The sequence below is a fragment of the Lepidochelys kempii genome, chromosome 1 (genome assembly GCF_965140265.1).
Source record: "Lepidochelys kempii isolate rLepKem1 chromosome 1, rLepKem1.hap2, whole genome shotgun sequence".
Classification (NCBI taxonomy): domain Eukaryota; kingdom Metazoa; phylum Chordata; order Testudines; family Cheloniidae; genus Lepidochelys; species Lepidochelys kempii.
Genome location: NC_133256.1, coordinates 116422855 through 116448344, shown reverse-complemented (window position 1 = coordinate 116448344; position 25490 = coordinate 116422855). Strand labels below are relative to the sequence as shown.

At 41.5% G+C, this 25490-nt stretch overlaps 1 protein-coding gene across 4 annotated transcripts in view; it reads left to right on the top strand.

Moving 5' to 3' along the window:
- The window catches only part of MAP4K4 (mitogen-activated protein kinase kinase kinase kinase 4), a 238864-nt gene that overhangs the window by 181956 nt on the left and 31418 nt on the right, over positions 1–25490 (top strand). The window contains exons 15-26 of one of the 4 annotated variants that reach the window (XM_073351753.1): positions 188–388; positions 13001–13162; positions 15060–15290; positions 16177–16283; positions 16999–17150; positions 18232–18329; positions 18625–18633; positions 19332–19507; positions 20102–20222; positions 21341–21532; positions 24258–24375; positions 24660–24830. In XM_073351753.1, the coding sequence (XP_073207854.1) occupies positions 188–388; positions 13001–13162; positions 15060–15290; positions 16177–16283; positions 16999–17150; positions 18232–18329; positions 18625–18633; positions 19332–19507; positions 20102–20222; positions 21341–21532; positions 24258–24375; positions 24660–24830 (1738 nt within the window). The remainder of the gene's footprint in view (positions 1–187; positions 389–13000; positions 13163–15059; positions 15291–16176; positions 16284–16998; positions 17151–18231; positions 18330–18624; positions 18634–19331; positions 19508–20101; positions 20223–21340; positions 21533–24257; positions 24376–24659; positions 24831–25490) is intronic. The other 3 variants (XM_073351762.1, XM_073351771.1, XM_073351781.1) reach the window with 3 other exon arrangements.

Below are 25490 nucleotides of genomic sequence, written 5' to 3'. Positions count from 1 at the left end.
CCGTCAAGGATAGCGAAACACTCTCAACTTTCCCAGCAGGAAACCTATATGCCATTTTGGTCCAGCTTAGTTCTCTATACCTTACACTTAAGGGGAAAAAAATGAGTTTTTGTTAATGGGATGGAGAGGGAAATACCTTCCATAAGTTCTGTGTCATGTCTTGAATTACTCACACTTTTTCTCAAAGGAATACAGATGGCGAGAGATGGAGGAGCATCGACAAGCAGAGAGACTCCAGCGCCAGTTGCAACAGGAGCAAGCGTATCTCCTGTCACTGCAGCATGATCATAGGCGGCAGCAGCAGCAGCAGCAACAAGAAAGGAATAAACAAAGCTATCATATCCCTGAGCCTAAATCCCATTATGAACCTACTGAAAGAGCACGTGAGGTAACTTTTGTTCTCTTATATTATTCCCGTTATATGCTTGTCTGTGCTCAGTGATCAAACATCTTGACAGCTATGATTCTGTTATAACGGGGCTCAAAAGAATTGGAAGCCAAAGTACCAAAATGAGATGTTGGGTAGTCATTTCAGAGGTGACTTAGGCTCCTCTGAGGCTCACTGTGGAACTTAGAAGCCTAAATCACTTTTGAAAATTGGAATTAGGTTTTTAAGTCACTTAAGGTACATCTGCGCAGAACAAAACAAAACAAAATCCCACGGCAGCAAGTCTCAGATCCCGGGTCAACTGACCCAGGCTCGTGCTGCAGAGCTAAAATGAGCAGAGCAGATGTTCTGGCTCAGGCTAGATCCCCAGGCTCCGAGGCCCAGGGAGGCTGACATATAAAGGATGGAAGGAAAAGTTCTCAACGAGAGCAGTGGTGAGAATTGGTTTCAAGTTTGTTAAATCACAGTAGTTTCACCTACTTTGTAGTGGACATGTATTTTTATCACAAGCAGCACTAGTTCAAGTGCTGGTCCCTCTGTGTATGTCACTGTGGGTGTACATGCACTCCCTGCAGCTGAAGTTACAGAATTCTTGCAAGTAGTGTCTGCTGGTCTGCGCATGTGGCCTGTCCTTCTTTGTGCTTCCAACTGAAGGAATAAAGAGTGGAGCAGACCGACTGCCTCTCTAGTTCCTTCTTACCACTGCATGACCTTGGTTGGAACCTCCAGTGTCTGCAGCTCTCCTTTGGATTTCTTCAATCTGTAAATATTTCAAAGATTGCCTTAGTGCCTTTTGTGTATAGTTCCTTACAGTTAGTAAGTTTTTAATAGTTTTTATAGATTTTACCAGTTTTTTTTTTCCCTAGTGAGAGAGATTCCCTGCCTCCCACCCCATTACAGGTATTGGATTATGCCATGAAGAAAGCCGTGCGGTCACAGTTGGACTCAGGCTGAGGGACTCCTGGTACATTGCCTGAATCAACATGAAATGTGCCTCCCGTCACAAGGTCCAACTCTGTTGCATGGTAATCCATACCCACAGACGCCCTGTTGTGGCCTTGTTGGGAAGGCAAAGAATGCTCACAGAAGCATAAGAGCAGGTGTCCCTCGATGTCTGCTTCGAAGACATCCAACACAGCTCTGCCTAAATTGAGCAAATCTGCTTGTTCAACCTGTAAGGGCTCCTGCTGGCGGTGCCATCACTGTATCTCACTCTGGCCACATGGAGCCTCCTTCCTCTGCCCTCTTTGGCACGAGTGGATCCTACCCCTTGCTCTAGGGATATCAGACTTATACTACACCAGAAGACGTCTTTGCTCTTCCCGAGCTTTAGTTCCCCCCATCATCAGGACCTTCTCTCAGGAGAGGTTACTATTGAGAGAAGCCTATGCCCTCTTCCATCTGCCAGCTGGGCCTTTCCTCTGTCGGAACCGTTGGTATCTCCATTGGATCCGGAGCCTTTCTTCTCTTCTTTGTGAAAATCTGAACCACCAGAGGAGCTATCATCTTCTCCTCTGAGACATGTTAGTCCAGACAGGAGATCCAGAGCCTCCTTGTACCAGCCTCTCTCTTGACATTTGCCCCATGTTATGGGGACCCCACAACCCCCTCCTAACCCAGTGTACTGGCCATACTGGGGAACCTGGGACCCGTATGCCAGAAATACAGAGCCCATGTTTTATGCCATTGAGTCACTCCACTATTCCACTCTGAGGGAAAAGTCAAAGTTTCCTCCTGACCCCCTGGAAGAGGAGGACTAAGAACCAGTTCTGCCAGTACCAACAAGATTGTCTTCTTCAACTCCTGATGAAGCATCTCCATCCCCTCCAGATGATCATAAATAGTTCAGGATTTATTGCAAAGGGTGGTAGAGGAACTCCAGATCTTCCTCAAGGAGGTTCAGGACCCTCAACACAAACTCTGGGATATCCTGCAAACCACCAGATCCAGTCAAATAGCAGCTCCAGTTAATGAAGCTAGTCTGGAAGCTGCTAGAGCAGTCTGGCATACATCAGCCACATACGTTGCTACCCGCAAGAGGACAGAGAAACACTATTTCATTCCAGCTAAAGGAGTGGAATTTCTCTTTACCCACCCTGCACTGAGCTCTCTGGTTGTACAGGCTGCCACAGAGGCATCTAGATAACATCATCTTAAATCTACTCCGTCTGACAAGGAGGCTAAATGTCTTGTTGGGAAGAAACCAGCCTTTTTCTAGCCTTCAATTTCATATAGCGAATGATCAGTCACTGTTGACTAAGGACAACTATCTGAATGATTCCAAATTCACAGACTTAGTAGGCAAACTACCAAAGCAAGACAGAGCTTACTTCCAGGCTCTCATTGAAGGATATAAGCTGGTGGCCAGAACCACACTTTAATCCATGGTTGATGCAGCGGATACATCATGTGGGTCGATGTCAATGGCAGTGATGCACCGTGAATCATGGCTACGTGCTTCGGGATTTCCCAGGGAGGTCCAAAACACCATGGAGAGTTTACCCTTTTGATGAAGCCCAACTTTTCAATGAGAAGATGGATGAGTCCTTACATACTTTAAAAGACTTCAGGGCCACCCTGGGCTTCCAGGGCATATATACACCTGCCCCAAAAGGAAGTTATCACTTTCAGCCTTACAGACCTAGACTGCCATCTCAACAGTTTTATCCCCAGCCATCTTATGACCCTCCTTGTGAGAGACAGAGTACAGAAGACTCATTTTCCTGAAAATGCCATGTCTATAGCACCATCTCAATTTCACCCTCCCTCCTCCCTCCCTCCCCCCCCCCCACCACGTGAAAAGATATTTTTGACAGGAGTTCAAGAGTTGCAAACCATTAATAATGCCACTAGTAATTAAATCCTCACAAACCCTTTGGGGGTCATTTAGCACTCTTATTTTCAAAACCTGAGTGCCATGACAACAGGCAAGTAGGTATTAGATATCATCCAATCCAGCTACGTGATCAAGTTTACTTCCATACCTTTCCAAAACCCCCATCCCTGTCTTCCTTCTGGGACCATTCTCTGATGTAGATTCTCCAGCAGGGGGTGGAATCCCTCCTCCAGCAAAGGGCAATAGAGCACATACTTCAACACCAAGGGAAACTTTTTTACTGTACATATTTCTAGTTCCCAAAAATAAGGGAGGTTGGAGACTGGTCCTGGACCTCTGCAGTCTCAACGGCTTTATTCGCAAGATGAAATTTTACATAGTCACTCTGGCATCAGTAATCCCATCCTTAGAAGAAGACTTTTGGTCTACATCTCTCAATATGAAGGACACTTACTTTCAATGGATATTCACCCCGCCCACAGGCAGGGCCCCAACAACTTCCAGTACAGGGTTCTCCCATTCAGCCTCACCATTACCCCCAGGACCTTCACCATTGTCTTTCTGGTAGTAGCAGCTCATTTCAAATGGAACAGCTTCACTGTCTTACCCATCTCAATGATTGTCTTCTCATTGCCAGGACACATCAGGAAGCCTAGGAATCAACCTCATTAATGGCTTCAACTACTTTCTTCCCTAGAAGTCCGGCTGAACTTGAAATAGTCTATCCTCAGAATGACACAGACTGTAGATTTCCTGGGGGCCTCCCTAGATTCACTCATTGCAAGAGCTTATCCACCAAGGGACAGGTTTTGCAGCATGAGTACTCTGGTAGATCAGGTTATGCATAACCCTCATGCTCCAGTCAGAACTTTTCTTTCTCTCCTGGGGCACATGGTTTCATGCGCTTATGTTATCCCATTTGCCAGACTCCATCTATGTTGCTTTCAGGCATGGCTCCAGGCTGTGTATTCACCAACCAATCACAGCATGAATATCCTGGTTACAATTCCTTCCAGAGTAACGCCTTCTCTGATGTAGTGGAAAGATCCCCATCTGGTATGTGTGGGTGTCCCCTTCCCAGCAGCCTCGCTGGACAAGGTGATCATAACAGACACTTCTCCCTTTCAGGCTGGGGAGCCCACAGGGGCAGCCATATGGCACAGGGTACTTGGGCACCTCAAGAGGACAGGATGCACATCAACCTTCCGGAACTCTAGGCAGTCCAAAAATCTTGTGAAGTTTTTCTGCAATTTATCCAGTCCCACCATGTCCTCATAATATCAGACAATATGACCTCCGTCTTTTACATCAACAAACATGGAAGGCTGAGATCCACCCCTTGTATGTAGACACAGTCTCCCTATGGAATTGGTGTATCAGGAGTTGAATCACCCTGTGTCAGTATCTTACCTTCCAGTAACTCAGAATGTGTTGGCAGGCACTGTCAGCAGGCATTTCGCCATTGCTCACAAGTGGGAATTGCACGATTCAGTAGTGAACAGAATCTTTGCTCAGTGGCGGATCCCCAACTTGGATCTGTTCACCTCTCAGGCGAACAAGAAATGCAACATGAACTGTTCCAGAGGAGCTCCAGATCTACACTCTGAAGGCAATGCTTTTCTTTTCCCCTGGTCAGACCATCTGTGCTGTGCCTCTCCTCCCTTATTGCTCCTACCAGGTCTTATGGAAAGTTTGTCAGGACAGGGCACGAGTCTCCTCATCATCCCCAATTGGCCCAGAAAGTTTTGGTTCTCAAATTTCTTACGACTGTCATCTCTTCCTCAAGTCAGCATCCGGTCCTTTCCTGATCTCTTGACTTGGGAGAAGGGCAGGGTCAAGCATCCCAGCCCTGAAGAGTTTCATCTCAAGACTTGGTGTATGGATGGGCATCAGCATTAGAACATTACTGCTCTGAAGCTGTACAAACCATCCTTTATAACAGTGATTCTCAACCAGGAGTACATGTAGCTCTGGGGGTGGGCAGAGGTCTTCCGCGGGTGCATCAACTCATCTAGATATTTGCCTAGTTTTACAAAAGATTACATAAAAAGCACTAGCAAAGTTAGTACAAACTAAAATTTCATACAGACAATGACTTGTTTATACCGCTGTGTACACTGAAATGTAAGCGCAATATTTATATTCCAATTGATTTATTTTATAATTATATGGTAAAAATGAAAGTAAGCAAATTTTAAGCTATAGTGCGCTGTGACACTTCTATATTTTTATGTTTCATTTTGTAAGCAAATAGTTTTTAGGTGAGATGAAACTTGGAGGTATGCAAGACAAATCAGACTCCTGAAAGGGTACAGTAGTCTGGAACTATTGAGAGCCACTTCTATATAAGAGCAGAAAAGGCTCCGCTAGGAAATGCTAGTCTGTCAAATGGAAGCATTTTTCCATCTTGGTGTAGCAGAACCACGTATCTCGTGGGTCAGCAGATATTCCCCTCATTTTGGATTATCATCTTTTTCTCATAACAGCTGGACTTCTGAGTTCTGTTCAAGTTCACCTGGCAACAATCCGTGCATACTTTCCACCATCAGCCTGGTTATTCAATTTTCACTCACCCATTGACTGTCAGATTCTTAAAGGGCCTAATCAGAATTTTCCCGCCAGTAAGAAAACCTACTCCTCATTGGGACTTAAACCTTGTCTTGCTAAGATTACATGTTCCATGTCTCACTTATCAGTGAAAGTGGCATTCCTTATGTCCATCACCTCAGCCAAAAGGGTAAGTGAGCTTGAATTACTGATAGCAGATCCACCATACACAAAGTCTCTTTATGACTACATCCAAAATTCTCCTGCAAAGTAGTTTTGGAGTTTCATGTAAACCAATCCATCCACTTACCTGTGTTTTTCTGAAATCACATGCATCGGAGGAAGAGAGGAGATTTCTACATATGAAGAGTTCTCACCTTCCTCCTGCAAAGGACAAAACAGTGAGAAAACCACCTAGATTGTTTTGTGCTATACAGAACAAGTCTGAGGTCAAGTTGTATCCTCCCAGAGGATCTCTGAATGCATCTTGGTCTGTATCCTGCTCTGTTACTAGTTGTTGCATCTTCCTCCAACTCATGGGGTGAGGACTCATTCTGCAAAAGCACAAGCAACTTCACTGGCATCACTAGGGGCAGCTACGTGACGTTCCAGCCACCTGTTTGCAAGACATTATCCTCTAGTGCAGAACTCCTCTGATGCATCCTTTGGGACAGCAGTCCTCCAAGTGGCTTTGCCGTCAGCATCCTCGCACCCTCTCCTGTTTGAGTACTGCCTGTCACTCACCCACAGTGGAATACACATTGGGACCAGCACTCAAAGAAGAACAGAAAGTTCTTGTGGTAACTGGAGGTTCTTCAAGATGTGTGGTCCCTATCTGTATTCCACTATCTGCCCTCCTTCCCCTCTGCTTCGGATCTTTACTGGATTCATGGGAGAGAAGGAACTGGAGTTGGTCCACACCACTCTTTGTGTTTTCACTTGGAAGCATGAAGAAGGCAAGGGCTCATGAGTGGACCAACAGACACTGCTTGCAAGAATTCTCCTACTCCGGATGCATGGAACACATGTGCACTCACGGAGGAATACAGATAACAACCACATGACTTGAAGAACCTCCTGTTACCACAAAGTAAGTAACTTCCTCTTAGTTTGGCACAGTTGGTGGTCTCTATTTTTAACTGCTTAAGGACTGAGAAAGCAAGGTTTTGGCTGGGTAAATTGAAGAGCATTGGTATATTGTATGAGGAAGCTTGCACACCACCTGCTCACACCATTGCTGATTGCTTTAACCAGTACTGCTAGTTATTTCTTTCCATTAATGTAAGTCTGTGCTTTAAAAGTGACATTAGTGAATTAAATATTCCATTATGGCATTCTGTGCTACTGATGTGAAAGTATCTGGTCCTGATCCTAGGAAGTGCTGCATGCTGTCAACTCCCATTTTAGTCAGTGCGTTCCATCTGGATACTTAGTGGTACTCATAATTGTAGATTAGTGCATATCATGTGGCAACCTCAGGCCCCCAACTTAAATATGTTCTGGAAGGAGAATACAAATACTCTCAGGGGTGTTGAGCAAAAATGCACATTGAAAATAATAGAACAGCTTTCAGTACATCTTTAGCACTACCCTTAATCATTGTTAAAGTACTGCTACTTTTTACCAGAGGAATACGGTTAACACAAGCTTTACTTGCCACGGGTGCTACTATATGGATTCCTCATATGCTGTGTTTCTAGGTCTTGTCCTCTCCTGTAGTCTGAAATATTTGGGCTGTGCCTCTCTTCCTGCTTATGCTGGAGGCAGTTCAGGCTTGTTTGCAAAGCCCTGGGGCTTGGCCCAATCCTTCTGCCTGTGTCTCAGATTCTGAGCCTGTGGGAGTGGAAACACAGTGGTAGTTGAGCACTTGTCTTATTCATTAGCATCATCTTTTTAAAGCAGATTTTGGGGCTAAATCTTTTCTTCCCACTTTCTTCTTCCATCAGGTACTGAGATTTCAGGCGGTCCTGTCCATGGACAGAACCACTTAGCCCTTTCTGTTTGTTTGTTCTCCTGTCCCCTATCATGTCTGAGCAGGCTAAATGGAGTAAGCTGAAGGGAAAGAAGGATCCCAGCTATGATTTGATATGCTGAGGAGCTTCACAACGTATTTATCTTTTTAAAGAAGATATTTATAGCCTGTGTGTTTGTGAGAAAGAGAGAGAGAGATCTGGAAAAAGGGGTAAACAGTGAGGTGGAAAAATTTGCAGATGATACAAAACTACTTAAGATAGTTAAGTCCCAGGCAGACTGCAAAGAGCTACAAAAGGATCTCTCAAAACTGGATGACTGGGCAACAAAATGGCAGATGAAATTCAATGTTGATAAATGTAAAGTAATGCACATTGGAAAACGTAATCCCAACTGTACCTATAAAATGATGGGTTCTAAATTAGCTGTTACCACTCAAGAAAGAGATCTTGGAGTCATAGTGGATTGTTCTTTGAAAACATCCACTCAATGTGCAGCGGCAGTCAAAAAAACTAACAGAATGTTGGGAATCATTAAGAAAGACATAGATAATACGACAGAAAATATCATATTGCCTCTATATAAATCCATGGTACCCCCATATCTTGAATACTGCATGCAGATGTGGTCGCCCCATCTCCAAAAAGCTATATTGGAATTGGAAAAGGTTCAGAAAAGGGCAACAAAAATGATTTGAGGCTTGGGGAATCTGCCATATGAGGAGAGATTAGTAAGACTGGACTTTTCAGCTTGGAAAAAAGATGACAAAGGGGGGATATGATAAGAGGTCTATAAAATTATGACTGGTGTGGAGAAAGTAAATAAGGAAGTGTTATTTATTTCTTCTCATAACACAAGAACTAGGAATCACCAAATGAAATTAATAGGCAGCAGGTTCAAAGCAAACAAAAGGAAGTATTTTGTCACACAACACACAGTCAACCTGTGGAACTCCTTGCCAGAGGATGTTGTGAAGGCCAAGACTATAATAGGGTTAAAAAAAGAACTAGATAAATTCACGGAGGATAGGTCCATCAATAGCTTTTTAGCCAGGATGGGCAGGGATGGTGACCCTAGCCTTTGTTTGCCAGAAGCTGGGAATGAGCAACAGGGAAAGGATCACTTGATGATTACCTGTTCTGTTCATTCCCTGTGGGGCACCTGGCATTGGCCATTGCTGGAAGACAGGATACTTGGCTAGATGGACCTTTGGACTGACCCAGTATGGCTGTTCTTTGTGTGTGTGTGTGTGTGTTTGTGGTAGATTTCAGAGTAACAGCTGTGTTAGTCTGTATTCGCAAAAAGAAAAGGAGTACTTGTGGCACCTTAGAGACTAACCAATTTATTTGAGCATAAGCTTTCGAGCTGTAGCTCACGAAAGCTTATGCTCAAATAAATTGGTTAGTCTCTAAGGTGCCACAAGTACTCCTTTTCTTTTTGTGTGGTAGAGGGGCCCACTGACTCTCTATGCCTACTAGCTGGAGTTTCTTCCCCACTCCAGCGAAGTCCAAGGAGGATTACAGCTCGCGACCCCCTGGTAATAACCTCGCGACCCCCAGTTTGAGAACCCCTGTACGAGAGAGAATTATTCATATTATCAAAAAGAAGTATGTCCAGTCATTCTTATCACTCCAAAATGGCCAACAGCACCATGGTACTTGGATGTAATGGAGATATCTCAGAAGGCTCCATTCATCTACACAGGAGGCAGGAACTCCTGTTCTCTGGCCTACTAATGCATCCCGCTTCAGGCTACCTGAGCCTAACAGCTGGACTGTTGAGCAGCAAATCATAAACATGTTGGGATGATATGCTGTAGCTCACGAAAGCTTATGCTCAAATAAATTTGTTAGCCTCTAAGGTGCCACAAGTACTCCTTTCCTTCAAAACAGTAGAGACCCTTCTAGCCTCACACAGGCCTTCCTTTTTCTTGGCCTACGAAGGGGATCAGATGGATTTCTCCTACTGATGTCAAGATAGAAGATCAAGTCTAGAAAACACAACCTTCCAGCATTTATGGATTTGGGCCTAACATCTTCACCATGGCATCTCATGATTCATCACTAAACACTAACAAAGTGATGAGATTCTTTACATCTGATTATTGGTTTGAGGAAATGTGCTGCTTTGTCTTTTCTGCCTGAGATCTACTCATAGAATCATAGAATATTAGGGTTGGAAGAGACCTCAGGAGGTCATCTAGTTCAACCCCCTGCTCAAAGCAGGACCAACCCCCAACTAAATCATCCCAGCCAGGGCTTTGTCAAGCCGAGCCTTAAAAACTTCAAAGGATGGAGATTCCACCGCTTCCCTAGGTAACTCATTCCAGTGCTTCACCACCCTCCTAGTGAAATAGTGTTTCCTCATATCCAAACAAAACCTCTCCAATGCAACTTGAGACCATTGCTTCTTGTTCTGTCATCTGCCACCACTGAGAACAGCCTAGCTCCATCCTCTTTGGAACCCCCCTTCAGGTAGTTGAAGGCTGCTATCAACCCCCCCCTCACTCTTCTCTTCTGCAGACTAAATAACCCAAGTTCCCTCAGCCTCTCCTTGTAAGTCATGTGCCCCAGCCCTCTAATCATTTTTGTTGCCCTCCCCTGGACTCTCTCCCATTTGTCCACATCCCTTCTGTCGTGCGGGGACCAAATTGGACACACTACTCCAGGTGTGGCCTCACCCGTGCCGAATAGAGGGGAATGATGACATCCCTCGATCTGCTGGCAATGCCCCTACTAATACAGCCCAATATTGCTACAAGTGCTAACAAACCAATCCCTGTATATTTTTTTTTCCCATAAAGATGTCTAGTTATAATCACATTGACAAGAAGGGTGTCTGAAATCTCTGCTCATAGAAGACTTGAACCTCCTTGCATTTTCCAGGAGGATACGGTAACTCATTGTTCCAGGGTCACTCATTGTTCCAAAGTAAACTCTGTTCCATACGTCGCAGGAAATCATTCTTCCTTAATTTCTCTCCGAACTTCACCACTTTAAAGAAAAAGCATGAATAATATTGGATGTGAGGAGAACAGGTTAAAAAAACATAGAACTGACCTATTCAGGGAAACATGGTTATTCACTTACTACCACCCTAAATGCCCTGGCCTGAAATCGTCCAAATGCTCCACAGTGATATGGAACAATTCATTCATTGTGGAAGCATATTTAGATAAAGCAGTGGCTAAAGACCACAGTGGCCTTCTGAGCAGAAATCCACAAAAGAAATCAAACAAGCTGCTACCAGGTCACCTCTCAACACTTTCATGGAGCAATGCAGGATTGATCTCTGTTCCTCTGCAGCAGATTCTTTGGCAGGAAGGTGCGCCAGGCAGTGATTCCAAAGCAGATTAATACTTCTAATTTTAGGGAAGCGGAAGAACATTTCCCATCTATCTGTCTTCCCTTTCTCTCCCTACTAGCTTTTTCTTAGTAACCACTTGGTTACAGTTGTCACAGACTAGGGAGAGGTAAAGATCGAGAATGGAAACTTGGTCACCTGATTTCCTTTCTGGGACTGACCCCTCTTCCAATTGGTGTCACCCAAAATACGTTCTCCAGGTTAGGATGCAATAGCCTCTATCTGTAGGGCCCATCTGTAGAGTTCACACAGATAAGATGGTGGGTGCAGTTCTGTTCATTCTACCAAATCAGACTGTTATGCTGTGATAGAGCTTTGGAAATACTCACCTGAGACGAGGGCAGAAGATCTGTCGTCAAATACTGAAGCCTTATGCACAAATCTGATCTGTATTTGCAGGAAGAGAGGTGCAGTCCAAATATTTTGGTTTGTGGAAGAAGTAAGTTCTATGAAGTAAATCCATCTGGTAAAAAAAAAAAAACTTCCACAGATTCTTTCTTTTAGTAAGAACTAATATCACAGAGTATTATATGGAAAATATTTTTTTTATGTTCTAAAGATAATGGCTTTGTTTTCATTTATCTTCCTGGCTGAGAAGAAAACAGGGTTGATCAGTAAATCTGGTAAATTGTAGTATTATAACCTGTATTGCCAACTTTTGTGATTGTATCATGACTCTAGCAATTTGGCCATGTTCTTGGAAACATGATGAAAGGCTGCCCACTCATGAATTTTCATTTACTCCTATTTCTGTCAATGGGTCTGTAGCCAGCAAGATGGCCACCATTTCCCTACAGTCTATCTGCATGTGAAAGTGAGGCTGCCCTTAATAAAGTTGGCTGCCATTTCCCCTCTTTTTAGTGAGACTGAAGCCATGTCCATGGGCAGAATGATGGCTACTGCATGGTTCAGGGAGCTGGCCAGGATACAGAGACTGTGAGGAACAGCAGAGACACTGTGAAAGATGGATGGGGAGCAGGAGTCAGATTTAGGGTTTTTTGAAAAGGGGTGGCTAGAAGTGGGTCCACAACAGGGGGAGGCATGGCCGGAGTTGGGAGGGGAGGGGAGGGGAGGTAGCGGTGGAGAAACAGGAGAGGGAAGGGAGGAGTCGGGGTGGGGTGATGGCAGGTCTCTGGCAGAGAAGTCAGATAGAGAGGAGTGTCAGGGAAGGGTTGCCTCTTGCAAAAGGCTAAAACAATCACACATTGTGGCATTATCAGTTACCCAAATGATTGATATAAGTTTAAAGTTCTTTAATACATATATCTGTAACTCATCGACCCTAAAAAGTGTGCAAGTTCTATGTGCAGGTGGGAATGATGATGCATTAATTAGGTCATTGGTTCTCAAACTATGTACCATCCAATCCTCCTTTTATCAAAGGAAATAAACCATGAGTGGAGAGTAAAGACACCACCAGGAAATGGATGGCAGTTTCCTTGTATTAGGGATGAGGAGAGGATAAGAGCAGTCTCCATCTGAGCAGCCAGGGAGAGGCATTTTTGTGTGCACTGAAGACTGATGTTCCAACCTAAAATTATCTCACTCACATTAGTTGAGGAGTAGACAAGACAGACTCAACAATGTGATTTGATGTTTTGTTTTGTTTTTTTTACACCTGAAAAATTGTCATTTCTTGAGTTTGACAAGGCTGTATAACAGTTTTTCATTGTGTCAAGGCATGTCTCAGTTCTTCCACCCTTTATCCGGGTACGGATTCCAGTCTAGACTTACCTCTCTTTTGCTCTTGCTCATTCAGGATTTCCTGTACCTGGGGAAAGATTTTTCTTCAAACATAAAATGTGTTTGTAAAGAAAGAGAGGTGGTTGCTCTGTTATTCCTACATGCTCCACTTTATTGATTACTGCTTCTAACGTTCTGTAACTTTGGTTTAGGTGGAGGATAGATTTAGAAAAACTAATCAGGGGTCCCCTGAAGCACAGTCCAAACAGACGGGCAAAGCGTTGGAGCCACCAGTGCCTTCAAGATCAGAGTCCTTTTCCAATGGAAACTCAGAGCCTGTTCAGCCTGCACTGCAAAGACCGATGGAACCCCAGGTAAAAGCAGAAAATCTTGGAAGGGGTGGAAGAAACCTAGAGGCCCCAGTTCACTTAACTTTAGGTTTGAAGATCTTGGCATATAAAAATACATATTTAAAGTGTATTACTACTTTTCAAAGTGACTTATTGAACGGATTTGCTCTCTGTATATATTCAGAGTCATGCCTGCTTATTTTAGTGATGATCATGTGGGTTTAATTGCTTTTTACTTCTGAGCAGAGACAGCCTACCCAAGAGAGCTAGTTGCATTCTGTCCCTTGGTGTGCACCAGCAGAATGGTTGGCTTCATTCCAGTCAAAGTTAACAGTGAGGTTGCACAGGTCATAATGTGGGCCAAACAGCCTTTAGTTGCTGGAAATGATGTGCAAGAACGAAATAACCAAGCTTGACTTTTACATCCCTGTAGGAAAACTAACTAGATGCAAGAACAGATGTTTGTCTTGATTGTTCTGTTTCCTAATGAATCTCTAAATTTTGGGAGCCTGTATTTTACGGAGTTTAGAGTATAAATGTACAAATAGATACAGGCTTAAATTTACAAAAAGTCTATATATAAAATTTAAATACATTAATTAAATTAAACTTGGCATGCAACTTATGTATCCATGCAGAAGATAAAATGTTGCCTTTTTTCTTTTGATAAGTCTATTCATAATTAATGACAGTGATGACTAAAACTGTCCCTGCTTACCTTGTTGTGACTAACTATTGCAAATGTTTGGAGCAACTGCAAAATCTGATCAGAAGGGAGAGTGGGAGGAATCGTGAAAAAATTTCATCCTCAACTCGGATTTTCCTGGCTGTCAGGGAGACTTCTAGCAGTATTTGATAATCTTGGGTTTGTGTGTGTTACTTTAACCTTAACCATGTCAGCTATTTCTGTAGTCCTGCCTTGGACTTGTACTCAGGTGAATGTGTCTCTTGCACAGCTGTGTGTAATAAAACAATTCAATAATACACTTATAAAACCGAATAGAGACACTCTTATAAAGCTAAGATTAAATGCTAATTGTTGATTAATGAGTGGGTGAAAACAATGTATCCTAGAGTTATGATCTTATCTGGAAAGGGTTTTCCTCCTAATCTGTTTCAGAAAGCATTTTTCAAACAAATGGCTTACTGAGCTCGCAACTGAAAAGGGAATAGGGTGGAGCATCAATCTGAGGCTTACAAATAGAACTGCTAATGGACTTTAACTATGGAGTTGCTGCTGTGCATCCATTGTGTGTGTGTTTGTATGTACAGTATGATATATGGTTTATGTATAATATGCATTATAAATAATATGTAACAGTGTATAATATACATATAACACACATAATATATAAATATATATTATGTATGTAATATATATAGAAAAATATTGCAGTGACTGTAAAGGAATAAAGGCTTTTGTTTTATGATCGTCCTTCAAAAGTTTTGTGTTGGCTAGTAAATTTAAGACTTTAGTTATAATATAAATCAGAATATATTTAGGTTTGCACATTTGGCAGTATTCCTAACTTATGGATTTCTTCACTTTGATATCTGCTTTCAATTTGTCCATCCAACAGGTGCTGCTATCTAAGACCTGATCAGAGTCCAGTGAAGCCAGAGGAAAAGCTCCTGTTGATTTCATTGGGCTCTGGATCAGGCCCATAGTGCAGATCTTATGTTTGTTTATTTTCTGGTTACTAGTGTATGTGTATTTGGAGAGCGTACCTCACCAAAATGCATACATGCTGTGTTCTAAGTCTGTTACGTTCTCTGGGCACCTTCCTTGCTTTTTGATTCCACCTCACGCTTACCTTATGCCATAACCAATTTGTCTCTCCCCACCCACTCGCCTTTATTCTGTTAAAAAAGCCAGTTGTACAGAGCGCATTGAATGTTCTATGTTTTGTTTTCTTGTAAGGTACAGTGGTCCCATCTGGCATCTCTCAAGAACAATGTTTCCCCTGTCTCGCGATCCCATTCCTTCAGTGACCCTTCTCCCAAATTTGCACATCACCATCTTCGTTCTCAGGACCCATATCCACCTTCACGCAGTGAAGTGCTAAATCAGAGTTCTGACTCTAAGTCGGAGGTACCTGATCCCACTCAAAAGGCTTGGGCTAGATCAGACAGTGACGAGGTGCCTCCAAGGGTAAGGAGTAGAAAGACAGAAATGTGCTGCTTTTTTTTTTTTCCTTTTTTAATTTGAAGAGTGTGATCGTTTACGCACTGGAAAAGCCGGGTCCACAGAATAGTGCCGTTATTGGGGAACATATTTTTGAAGGGAGTTTATACTGTAGATATCTAGTCAATTGTCCCATGATAACATGTTAAAAAAAATGAATTACAAAATCTCTGATGAAAATGACAAATATTTACACACTGTAGCTCTTGCAGAAAAGTGATTTATTATGCAAAGTTAAATAATCATTACAATATTCAGGAAAGAATTTAAAACTTCCCTGGCATGATAGCTTAAAGTTTATTTTCTTCTATTTCTGGTTGGAAAACCAAGCTGTAAACCATGAACTTATTTAAAGTTTAGATGGAACTGAACAAAAAAGAAACATTCAATATTTTTTCCTTTCTGCTTGGGATTTGCTTCTTCTGAACATGTTCTTGCTTCCCACCAGTCTCTGTTTCTTGCTGATCCATTACCAGGCATTCATTTGGTTCCTTTGAGTTTTATTTTCCTAATCCTCATGCTATTTCAGAAAATTGCTTTGTGTGTCCCTTGCTTCAGTCAAAATGCCATATTCTTTTAAAATGTCTCCGTAGTCTGGGGGCAAGGGGCGTGTATGTTTGTGTGGTAGCTATTTAGGTATGTTAGTCTAAACTTTCAGTTCTTTTCAGTATCCAAACAGCAGCCCTGCTAAAGATTCTTCATTTTTTCTTTTGTTTTGTTTTTTCATTTTGTTCAGTTATACTGACTTTGGCTTAGAATAGTGTTGTTCAAAATGTATTTGCTGTGGCAGGAGAGTCTTAATTTTTCCCCTTTCTCCCTTTATTAATTTTTACTGTTTCTCTTTTCACCCAAGGTACCTGTGAGAACAACGTCCAGGTCTCCCGTCCTATCACGTCGAGATTCTCCACTGCAGGGCAGTGGGCAGCAAAATAATCAAGCAGGGCAAAGAAACTCCACGAGGTTCGTAAGCCTGGATCTCCCTATCTCTCCTGTTTTGTAAGGAAAGTTAATTGGAAGCCAGAGAAAGGATCAGTGGCATTATCTCTCGGATGTGAAGGAAGGACGAAGTGGACCCATTCTCTCTTAGCAGTTAATGTTGAGTTTCTTTGGCACTAAATAGTTCAACAAACCGTAATGAATTTTCTTCTTGCCTCTGCCTCTTTGAAGGGGCTGTTTGAGTAAGTCTTGCAATATTTTCAGAGTAGTCTTAACATTTAGAAAAAAGGGCCCAGGCAGGCAAGTGCTTGCTATCAGGTATTGTACGTATTGCTGCAAATGGTCCCCTTGTGTTGCAGCGGAAGCTTTTCCCAGGAGCAAGCATGATGCCCAGTAGTAAGTATCTACGGGATCTAGTCCTAAGGGAACCCAGAGGCTTTTCAGCTCTCAAATGTTGTAGTGTTGTATAGCCAGTCCTCAAACAAAAAGAAGCACAAAAAGCAATTAAGCATTGTTTTAATTTCTTTTTTGTGAGTGAAAGTTTGGTTCCTCAGGTATTAAGATGGCTAGTGTGGCTGCTGTGTAGGATGTGAATTGCTGAGAAAGTCCTAAGCACAAGGATTAGTACACTCCTTCTGATCAGTCATTAACGAAATATTGATGAGTAACCAAGCTTGATTTTAAGTTTAAAGTGCGATATCTGAAAGTAAAGTTGACAAATGCACTTTTCTTGAGATAGCAATATAGAGCCTCGTCTGCTATGGGAGAGGGTGGAGAAACTCGTGCCGAGACCTGGCAGCGGCAGTTCCTCGGGCTCAAGTAACTCCAGCTCACAGCCAGGGTCCCATCCTGGATCTCAGAGTGGCTCTGGTGAACGGTTCCGAATGAGATGTAAGTTCTCTTCTCCCCATGCCCCCCACCCTTTTTTTTTAGGATTTCTAGATTAATCTGTAATGTTTGCATTGTGCAACAGCTAATAATAATAGTAATACGAATGAAGGACAATGAATCTTCACTTAAAAGGAATTTTTAATGTAAAGTATCAGGCTGGGACGTTTTGATCCTCTGTATGTGCCATCCCTTTTCATAGCCCTTGTTTTGAGGGGGTTGTATGTGTAGAAATCTTCAATAATAGGTTTTAGCCTCTTTCTCCAATTCAGACTCAATTACAGTTTTATTCATCAATGTGAGTCCATTCCTTTTCATATACGATCTTTGAACTAACTTCCTTCATATGTATGAGCATCTCGGATACTTTTTGATCATTCATTGCACATCAGCTCTCTCCATGAGTACAAGGATAGACACTTTTTTCCGGAGCCAGATTCATTAGCATTTTAATTATTTTCGCATTTGGGTTTCTTTTTTCCTAATGTCAAGATGTCATGTTTCCTTTTGACTTGAGATCAAATCCTCGATAGTGTTTTTTTAATATTAGAGAGGGTGTCAATGAAAACCTACAAAAATTATATCTGAAAAGCAGTTCCAATCCCACTCTGTAAACATACAGCAAAAATAGAAAAGGTTCACTATAGCTTTTTGAATTGAGCAGGACACTGCTGCTATGTGGTGTGAGAGCATATTCAGCTGTACGGTGTAAGACACTCTATAGAGGTAGCTAAGGGAAAGGAGCTTGGAATGAAGTAGTCTGTGGAAACCCCAGAATGCTCAATGTTGCATGCTATTAACTCCCTAGTATAGATGGGCAAAGCTGCTGTAAGTCATGTTCCTCTTTCCATGTTTTCAGTCACTGGTAAGCTGCAGTGCAAATCACAACTGCTTGTGGTTTTTCCTGTCAGCACGAGAGGTTTGCTCTGGTGGAGGTAAACTTGTGGCTGGCCCCCTAAGGCTGAAATACCCAGTGTAGACAAGGCCTTGTGTTTCTTTTGCTGCAGAAACAAAAAATTCCTAACTTAACAATGACCCCCCTTTTTTGTGTGTTTTTTTTTGGGGGGGGTCTTGACGCATGTAGCATCGTCCAAATCTGAAGGTTCACCGTCTCAACGTCATGAAAATGCAGTAAAAAAACCTGAAGAGAAGAAGGAAGTCTTCAGACCCAACAAGCCTGCTGTAAGCTAAACCTAACTGTTCTGGTTATCTGATTTTTCACTTGATGTTAGATAGGTCCATTACAAATAATTACGTGGTGAACCTAAACATTGTGAGTGAATTAGAGATTCAGTTTGGCAGTTGCATACTATGAAGTGTTAAGCATTTAAATGCATTTTATTTGCTTCTTGAATTTTTGTGTTTTTTCATTTTCCTCCTTTCAAACCTCTCCTACCATCCTGTGTACTTTTCATGTGGCTGGACCAATGATGATTCATATGACCCAACCATACTATTGCTGTGCTGAATGGAGCAGGGAGAAGTGGTAAGTGCTTAGCTATTACAATCGAATGTTAACTGCAAAAAAAAATATATATATATATGCTGTATTATCATTACATTTTGCGCCTTTGGTAACCAAGAGGTCAGAGTAGATGATTCCAATGGTTCCATCTGAATCAAAATCTATGAATCTGATGTTTGTTCTAATATTGCCATCGCACTCAAATGCCCCAATCAAATGAAGTCCTTTAAAGGAAGATGGTGGCTCCCATCCCATCTGTTTATAAACTATGTGAAATATTTTATACGAACAGTGTTCAGCCGAACAGACAGCTCAGTAAATTTAGGCTGTCTTACAACTTTGCTGCCCAAATTTCTGTGCACTGTAGCCTGTCAATATGCAGAACAGTTGGGGAGGGAAAATGATGGACTCCTTAAAACAATGTATTATAACGTGTTCATTGCTCTAGCAGTTCTGATGGGAGCAAGAGTGGGCAAAGACCTACATAGTCTTAAATTTCTAGGGTTTTGTTTTTTTTAAATTTGCCAGTAAAGCACAAAGAAATCAGTAAACCAATTAAAAAAAACTCTGTTGCTGGGAACAATGGAAGTGCAGCAACAAACTGAACAAACTCATTCCCCGTGGCTGTGTTGCTGATACATTGCCTCTCTCCTCTCCAATCTGCAACCTCACTGTTGCATTTCATATTCTTTTTTTCCCCTTTGTCTCATTCTCATTAGGATTTAACTGCCTTGGCAAAGGAATTGCGAGCTGTAGAGGATGTGCGACCTCCACACAAGGTGACAGACTATTCATCATCCAGTGAAGAGTCGGGGACGACAGACGAGGAGGATGACGATATGGAACAAGAAGGAGCAGATGAATCTACATCTGGGCCGGAGGATGCCAGAGCTGTGTTAGTTGTTCTCTGTTTTTTTCTGTTTTGTGTGGCTATGGGGAAAAGACCTCAACGTATGTTTCGTTCATTAGCCCTCTTTTACTAAGACAGTATTCAGGAGTCCATCAAAAGTACTTAACAGTCAGTTAATGCTCACGTTTCTGAAACACATAGGGTAACATCTTCAAAAATGTTCCTTTTTCAAAAGTGACTTTAGCATTTCGTCTAAGTGCCTTTGAAAGTCAACGAGCAAGTGCCTAAATAACTTTTTAAAATAGGACTTAAGCTCCTAAGTCACTTTGGCACCATTTGAAAATTTGATCCTTTAAATCTTAATGTTTGTCTTGTGTTACTAGAAGCCAAATTATGATATTGTGTGTCGTTCCCTTCCCTCATTTGTATTTTATAAATGGTGAAGAATTGTGTTTAGCTATTTTATGATTTATTTGCTTCTTGAAGAAGCTCTTCCTTGATGATTTATGTCAATATTCCACTTTGGATGCCGCTGTAAATGATCTATGACATGCACTTCATACGAATACATGAAGAAAGAGCTAAAAAAGAAATACTATGGGGTTATTTTATCCAAATTATTTCTTGCTTGATGGATAGATCAACTCTGAACCTGAGCAATGGTGAAACAGAGTCAGTGAAAACCATGATTGTCCACGATGATGTGGAGAGTGAACCTGCCATGACACCTTCCAAGGAGGGTACTTTAATCGTCCGACAGGTATTGTATTTCCTTCCGTGCACAGTGCTGTTCCTTTACTGTGATCATTAACCCGCTTGTTCATTCACCCATACTGTTTCTACATTATATTTGTTGTCCACGTTATCAAGACACAGATGTAGCATATTTTGGATGTGCAGACACTTGATGCATGCAGAGAAAAGAGTAGCCTCCATCCCTTGCTGCTACTGTTTTGCATGCCTTGCAATGACATCCATTATAGCACCATGCAGAGCACCTCAAAGTCTGTGTCAAAAAAGTGATAGAAAAGCTGCAGGTGTGTGAAGAAAGCACTCAGCACAGAAGAACTTAACCTGGTTTTATGTTAAAACCAGATGCTGGATCTCGGAATTAGAAGGGGGTGGGGGGAAAGTGCTCAGTTCTTTTAACTACTTTAAGCCTAAAGTCAAGAACAAACTAACAAAAAAGCCAGGTAGCAAACAATTGGTGCCGGGGGCTGGGAGGGAACGTTACAAGGTGCAGGGCAGTGACTGTGGATGAATCTAGGTTTGTTGTTTGGTTTCTTTCTATTTTGAAATGTTGTATCTTTATGATTGTGAAGATGATGCTTCCTTGTGTATTAAACTAGCTCATCTGTTAATGAGTCTGTCAGCTCCTAGGACTTCCTCAGTAATCACATTCTTGAGTTTTGCAACTGAATGTAATTTTTTTAGTTGAACCCTACGGTTTGCTAATTAAGATTTCATGGTGACTGTTTAAATAGCTAGATTAGGGAATTCACCAGATTTCAAGTTCTTATCAGAACATGACTCAAGCTAGAATTAAATAAAATGATGGGAAATAACAAATACAGAGAGCTTTTCCATGTAGCCATAGTAGAAGCAGCATAGACTTACTGACACAATTATTCTTCTGGTAAAGGAGCTGGCCTTGCAAGTGAATCAGATTAAGTGAGAGGCTCAATTCTGCTTGCCAGAGGTGCAGTATTTACTGAGTTCTGGAAGCTCAGCACACTTCTAACCCAGGCATCAAGGCATAGAATATCGGTACATTTAAAAAAAAAAAAAAGAGAAAGAGCGAGAGAGTAGATACAGCTGATAGGGATGAAAGCCTTAAGCAGCACTTGAGCAAGACAAGTGTGCCTGTTTTTTCTACAGAGTACAGTTGACACAAAGCGTGCCAGCCATCATGAGAGCAATGGCTTTGCCGGTCGCATTCACCTCTTGCCAGATCTCTTACAGCAAAGCCATTCCTCCTCCACTTCTTCCACCTCCTCCTCCCCATCCTCCAGCCAGCCGACACCCATCATGTCCCCACAGACACCCCAGGACAAGCTAACTACTAATGAGGTATGTCTTGCACCACAGCTGGCTGCTTTCTTAGGGTTATTCCAGTATTGCCTAATAGCTAGTTTGCAGAGGAACTCTAGCCAATCTTCCCCTGCTTTTTTCTGTCACTTTTCTCCCTCCCCCAAAATAACACATTTCAGTTCTGTGTGAAAAGCCCTTAACTCTAGATCAGTTTTACCCCAAACTTGCTAGTTTACTATTTTTGCTTTCTACAGTGAGTCATTAATTGCATGGCTTTTGTTTAAATTAAACTTGATTACCATATATTCAGACAAGTTTTTTTTGTTTTGTTTTGTTTGAAATTTCTGTATTTTGGGAACAGGCTAGTTGCAAGGAATCTGCTGGGGTTTTAAAAAATAATTAAATCAAACCTGGTAATTTTGTCTTGATGTTACCATAAAAAAGGAGCAAATAACTAGGCATGTGCAAGTAACTCACTTGTGCAAACTACCAGCACAGGATAGGAAGCTGATTCCAGCCTCACTGAAGGATTTTACTCTTTGAAATTGCCACATGGGGTTGGTGAGCATTTGAGGAAAGCTAGGTTGTTTGGGGTATTAGCTGTTTGGAATGGTGTACTGCAGGAGATCTTCAGGTTTTTAAGGTCTAGCTGTGCTATGAAAAATGACTCCTGCTTATTCTCCAAGTCTGCTCTCTATCTCTAGTTGGAGTCCTATCTGAGGACTTCACTGTTCCAGAATTTTACTCCTGTTATCTTTGCTGGCTCTGCAGTGCTAAGAGGGACTATGTTTCATTCTTCTAAACCAACAACAGAATTGTTCATTAAATACCAGTTATATAGTCAATCCTTGTACTTTTGCGACTCTTTGAAGGTGATGGGGATGCACTGGTGTGAATGAACTTGTTCTGCACATCCTGTAACGCTGGTGGCGAGGAATGAGAAGGAAAGCACCCAGCATGACTTTCAGTTTCCAGGTTGAACAGGCAGGCCTGGCATTTAGAGAAAACATCTTTAGACTTGTAAACAAGTATGCTGTAGAGTCAACCAGCCACTATAAATGTGCAACAACATGCTGCTGCTTCTCAGAATAGAAGTGAACTTTAAACACACAGGTGCTTTGACATCGGTGCCAGGCTGAGGTATTCTCTGTACAGTTACCAAAGAATCTGAGTTAATGGTGATGCACAATTTTCACAATAGGATGAAAAACGCTTGTGAAACGTATTGAACCATGTGACGGCAAGCATTCATTTTGTCACAGAAGTTCAGTCTGTGTAATGCTTGTCATTCTTCATTTTCAGCTGTGCTTCACTAGTCTTTAACTTTGTAAAAATATACTCTGACAGGTTACATAGACCAGTTCAGTGATTCAAGGATATACCTGTTCATTACTTTGCTCTAAGCAACAAATAAGCAGGGTTCAATCAATTTAGCTCAAACTGAGTTTTGATAAGGAGTCTATGGCAGTTGTTTGTGGTGGCATTGAAGTTATTAGTAATGTGGTTGAAAATATTTTGCTTTGCAGAAAAGTTCAGTATGATTAAGCCCAATACAGTGGACGCTCACTAGAATGCGGGATTTGGGATCCATGCATGGGGACCGCCTTAAAATGAATTGCAATTAAAGTAATTACATTTGGGATCCATGACCAAGTTATATGCGAATTCGTGCTATATAGACGCGCATTCTAGCGAGGGTCCGGTGTAATTGTATTTGGTGAGGAAGGTGGAGGTTTAGAGGGGACAGAGGCTTTAGGCTGGTTAACAGTGAGGAAGCTCCTCCAGTCTTGTTTGCAAAGGCATAAAACAAGCTGAGCAGAGACGCATTCCTTTTGCCCACAGTAATTTTTACATGTACAGAGAAAAACATGTATTTTTTGATTGTTTTTTATTTGTGCCATTTTGCTTTAATGTGCAATGTTATCACTATAACACTTAACTCACTAAACTGGCAAGGATTTTTCAGTCATTCCATCTCCACTTTTAACAGTTCATTGTTTCACTTGTCTTTCTACCTTTTTTGTGTTTAGAATACAAAACTAAATAAAGCACCAGTGCTTTTATCAACTACATATTCATAGCTTCATATCACTGTTTACTGAACCTTTCACACTAATGAGCCCCTTGTTTGATACAGGTGTAATATTTGCTATGTGAAATGATGGTGGAAGAAACTGCTGGAGCTTTCTGGCAAGAGGTTCAGTTTTAAAAAACAAAAGTAGAGAATTAACATGAAGTACTAGACATTGAAATTTCATTAATCATAGAAGTGAATGCCTGATCCCAGATTATTTAGATTTTGTTGCTCAAACTAAGAGATCAAATTCCATAACATATTAAACAAGCTCATTTCAGGAGATGCGTAACAAATAGAAGTATGTAGGGGGCAATTCACAAATAGAAAATTAAAATATGGAACGAAGTAGTGCTAGCTTCTAATAACTTCATAAGTACCGTACATATTTTAACCGGTGATAAGGAGACATTCCCTTACTTTTTTGCCTGTTGTAGTGACCATTCCTCAAACATCTCCTTTAAATCTGAGATTATAGGAGTAAAGAACACACTGACTACATGTAGTGGTAACGTGTGAAATGTGCATCTATGGTGCCTGCCGTATGTATATAGGAAGTATAGAAGGTTGGGGGTGGGTGGGAAAGGGCTTCAGAAAAGCAGTAAAATTCTGTAGTGACTTAGAAATGTTCATTGTTATCGTCACTTTTTGTTGTCATTTATATTAATAAAGTTGAAATTTACATTGCAGACTCAGTCCGCTAGTAACACACTCCAGAAACACAAATCTTCCTCCTCCTTTACACCTTTTATAGACCCCAGATTACTACAGATTTCTCCATCTAGTGGGACAACTGTGACTTCTGTGGGTAAGTAATGTAGATGCAAGAAGACAGCCGAAAAAAAAAAAGGGGGTTCAGTGACTTGAGTTGCTCTTTAAAGTAGTTTAGAATGTTTCCATCATGCTTGTTACTTGATTTGCACGGGATTGCATAGTTTATTTCCTTTTTCCATTTACATTTCTTTCAAAAAAAAAGACTTGCTTAATATTGTCAGTTACTGATCTTGGTTATTTAATAGAAAGTATATGGTAAATATTTGGCACTTAGAAGATAGTATTTCATTTACTACTTTTTTTTTTTTTTCCCCCCAGTGGGATTTTCTAGTGAAGCCATGAGGTCAGAGGCAATAAGGCAAGATCCCACCAGGAAAGGATCAGTTGTCAATGTGAATCCTACTAATACACGACCACAAAGTGACACCCCAGAGATTCGCAAATACAAGAAGAGATTCAATTCTGAGATTTTGTGTGCTGCCTTATGGGGTAATGTATATCTGCATCCCTCCCTTCCCTCCTCTCCTTCCCTTATTTCCTTGTTTTTCTTTGTCATTTACTCAGAGAGAGTTCATAAAATCAATCAAAGTGCATGAAGAGTGAGAGGGATTTGTAGTGCACCAATTATCCAGTGTCCAAATAAGCCATAGATTACAACACAAGGAGGGATGGAAAGTTGTCTCTTACAACTTCTTGGTGTATATGAAAATACAGCAGTATAAGCTTAATGACCTAGAAATGGGGTCTAGACTGTTCATAAATTCATTTAAGGAGCAAGGACAAATAAGTATCTGATATTTTGGAATATCTACATAGTAATCAAAGCTCAGTCTGATGTCATCACAGTGAAATCTGGTTACTATTGTGCTTATGATGTGGCTATTCTGAGGTCTGGCTTGATGGCAAGTTCTGACTGGTATAGTCTCAGAACTGAATAATAATCATTCAGAATTTTGTCAGCCAATTGGGATGTTCTTGTCAACTTTTTAAACCTCTTTTTAGTATATGTCTGCAGCTTTTGTGGGCATTTTGTGTAAGTACAAGGTTGTTAGGTTAATAATACATTAATATTTGATTTTGCTTCTCAGAATTCTTGCTGACAAATCAAAGGGCTTGATTAGAACACATTTCATGTTATAACTTTTATAT